General features: G+C 45.1%; 1 protein-coding gene across 1 annotated transcript; it reads right to left on the bottom strand.

Annotated features, from left to right (window-relative positions):
* Positions 1-195: 195 nt before the first annotated feature.
* Positions 196-2,953, bottom strand: LOC116380127 (WD repeat-containing protein 36-like; the record flags this gene model as incomplete). Its single annotated transcript, XM_031842089.1, has 10 exons — positions 196-730; positions 888-995; positions 1,087-1,166; positions 1,280-1,388; positions 1,525-1,690; positions 1,769-1,886; positions 1,968-2,110; positions 2,259-2,348; positions 2,470-2,535; positions 2,790-2,953. Coding segments are annotated over 10 exons (1,315 nt in total), but the record flags the coding sequence as incomplete, so codon positions are not given.
* Positions 2,954-3,043: the final 90 nt, after the last annotated feature.

Raw genomic sequence — 3,043 nt, 5'->3', positions numbered from 1 at the left:
ATACATACACACACACACACACATACACACACATATATATACACACACACACATACATATATATATATACACACATACATACACACACACACACACATACACACACACACACACTTTTATAAACAATACAAATTATATTTAATTTATATAAAGTACTTTGTTTATTTATACATTATGGTTCAATGTAAATTATATAAATTGTTTTGTTTATATATGAACTATATTTATGAGACGACACACTGTAGTCAGAACAACAAACTCTATTATTCATTTCAACGTTGACAAACACCAGATACTCTGCTTCCTTTCTCACCTTTCACAATAAAAGCCCCGACTTGTAATATTCACAGGTGAGTATTTCGTATTTCCATGTGATTTATTAGTCTGTTCACTATTTACTGAATTTTTCTGACCATATTTAACCTGATTTCATATAAAGCTGTTAGAACTGACTCCAGATCAGACTTGAGGACTCTCACCTGTACTCTGCTGACTCACCCTAATGTTGTCCAGGTAGAGCAGACTTTTCCATCGAGACTCCGGCAGCAGAGACAGAGTCACAAGCTCCGCCCCCAACTGTTCGGCTGACTTGTATGCATCATCGACCTCCTCTGATGTCACTTCCTGTTCAGACTCATCCACCGTGACCCCCGGCAGCGTCACCTCGGCTGGTTGGTAGTCAGCTGGGAGGGGGCGGAGCCCCACGGGCCCACACAGACTCTTGTTGGTCCTGAGGGAGGGGAGCTGCACTGTGATTGGCTGCTTCAGAATATCAGCTGACAATGACTCAAACACACAGATCAGTGATGTCATCTTTACAAACATAAAAAATATATATATAAAACAAAAAATTCGGTCAACACATCTGATTGGCTGCTGTAACTAACCAGAGGTAAACGCCCAGACTGTCAATGTGAGCCGTTGACAGGAAGTCTCCGGTCGGCGACAAGGACACGCCCACCGGCGCCATGGCTACCAGGAAGCAGTCAACAAGACTGAAGAAGAAGAAACAAAGTTATTCCTGTCAACTTATTAATATTAAATATATGAAATTATGCAAATAAGGATGGACTGTTCCATTCTCACAATCCAGAGGGGAGATCCCAGGTACGAATGGTACAGTCCATCGCCACGGTAATCAGCCAGCGACCATCGGGGCTGAACGTCTGCGGAAGAAACAATAATATTAGTGCTGTTAGCATGAACGGCCTGTTAGCATGCTAGCTCGCATTGAACTTCATTAGCAGGTTGCTAGCTGCGTTAGCTCTCCAGGACCCACCATGTCGTTGATGTTGCCGTGGTGACCGGCAAACTTCCTGACAATCCGTCTGGTTTCTATGTCGACCACCAGCAGCGTGAAGTCATCCTGCGCTAATGCTAACATCCCGCTAACAGAAACAGAAAACACTGTTAGCCATGTGTCTGTGTAGCATCGTGCCAACCGTTAGCTTCCTGTCTCTGTATAGCATCATGCTAACAATTAGCTACTTGTCTCTGTGTGGCATCATGCTAACCGTTAGCTACCTGTCTCTGTGTAGCATCATGCTAGCTGGCGCAGCAAGTAGCTTCAGCTGCTCTTCCTGTTTCCTGCTCTTGAAGCGCCAGAACTTGAGCAGCCAATCAGAGCCCGCGGTGAGTGTCAGCTGGTTCAGAGTGTCCGTGGCGACGCCTCGCACTGCCCCGCTGTGAGCTGGAACAGAAAGGGGGCGGAGTTAATGATAGACGGAGAGACACAGCACCAATCACAGACCAGAACAGGTGAACACACCTGTCTCATCGTTGCCGTAGCAACCGCGGTGCTGGCCGGACTGCAGATTGTAGACGTCGACGCGGCCGCTCGACGAGCCAATCACAGCGAAGTTACCACAGGAAGTGATGTCGACCGCCTGTGAACAGAGACAGGAAGTCACGTGACCCCTTTAAGAGAAAGCAGGGGGAGGAGCTTAGAGAAACACAGGTGGTGTTACCGTGGCGATGTCGGTCCTGCGGGTGGCCGGCGGCTGCAGGTGATGAGCTCCCATGGTGCACCGCTGGTAGTTCCACGTGGTGGTTGCTAGGCGACCACGATGACACGCAACGATGCCGTCCCAGTCCGACTGACGAGCGGCAGCTGTCAGCCAATCAGAGAAGAGGACGTATTTAAAATGGAGGTTTTCTCTTTGGAGTTCTGTGTGTGTGTGTGTCTATGTGTGTGTGTGAGAGAGTATGAGAGTGTGTGCGTGTGCGTGTGCGTGCGTGTTTAAGTGAGTGAGACCCACCGGAGGAGAACGCTGTGATGGCAGGAAGACGCAGCTCCTCGTAGGACAAACCCTTCTTCTTCTTCTGTTCCTTCTTCTTGTTGATGGAGCCTAGAAGAAAACAAACGTTACGTTTTCATCTATTTTTATGTTTTTGTTTCTGAGCAGAAGCAACACGGGACTGACATCTGATTGTTATGTTAAATGAGTCTGGTTAAATGTTTAAACTGACCGTGACCCAGGTTCTTGTTGAAGCGCTCATGGACGGTGGAGAACGACTGCAGCGTTCCGTCCTGACCTGCAGGGGGCAGAAAAACAAACATTTGTTTACGTTCCGTTAAACAACATAAAAATATAATGTTCAACATGTAAACAATACAGAAAATATAACAAAACAAAAAATTATTATGAAACAAAATATGAAAATTTGTTTCATAATAAAAATATAAATTAATTAAATTTAAAAAAGGACAAATTAAAAATAAAATAATAATTAAAAGTTGAACTAAATTTAACGATTGGTAAAATAGATGATAAATTATATTTATTTACCAGCACTGAGGATGTTTTTTCCGTCATTGCCGTGGTGATGGATGGTGGTGGGCGGGGCACTGTGGCCCTGACGACTCCTTAGCAACCTGGGGCCCCCCCCCTCCTGGTCAAATATCCACACCTGAAGAGAGGAACTTAAATCAGGGCGACACGAGGGTGGACATCTCGTGTTCCCGTTGGTGGTCAGTTATATACATACATATATACATATATATATACACACACACATATATATACACACACACACATATATA

The sequence above is a fragment of the Anarrhichthys ocellatus genome, unplaced genomic scaffold (genome assembly GCF_004355925.1).
Source record: "Anarrhichthys ocellatus isolate YVR2014 unplaced genomic scaffold, GSC_Weel_1.0 scaffold6176, whole genome shotgun sequence".
Classification (NCBI taxonomy): Eukaryota; Metazoa; Chordata; class Actinopteri; order Perciformes; family Anarhichadidae; genus Anarrhichthys; species Anarrhichthys ocellatus.
This window is presented reverse-complemented; position numbering and strand designations above follow the sequence as displayed.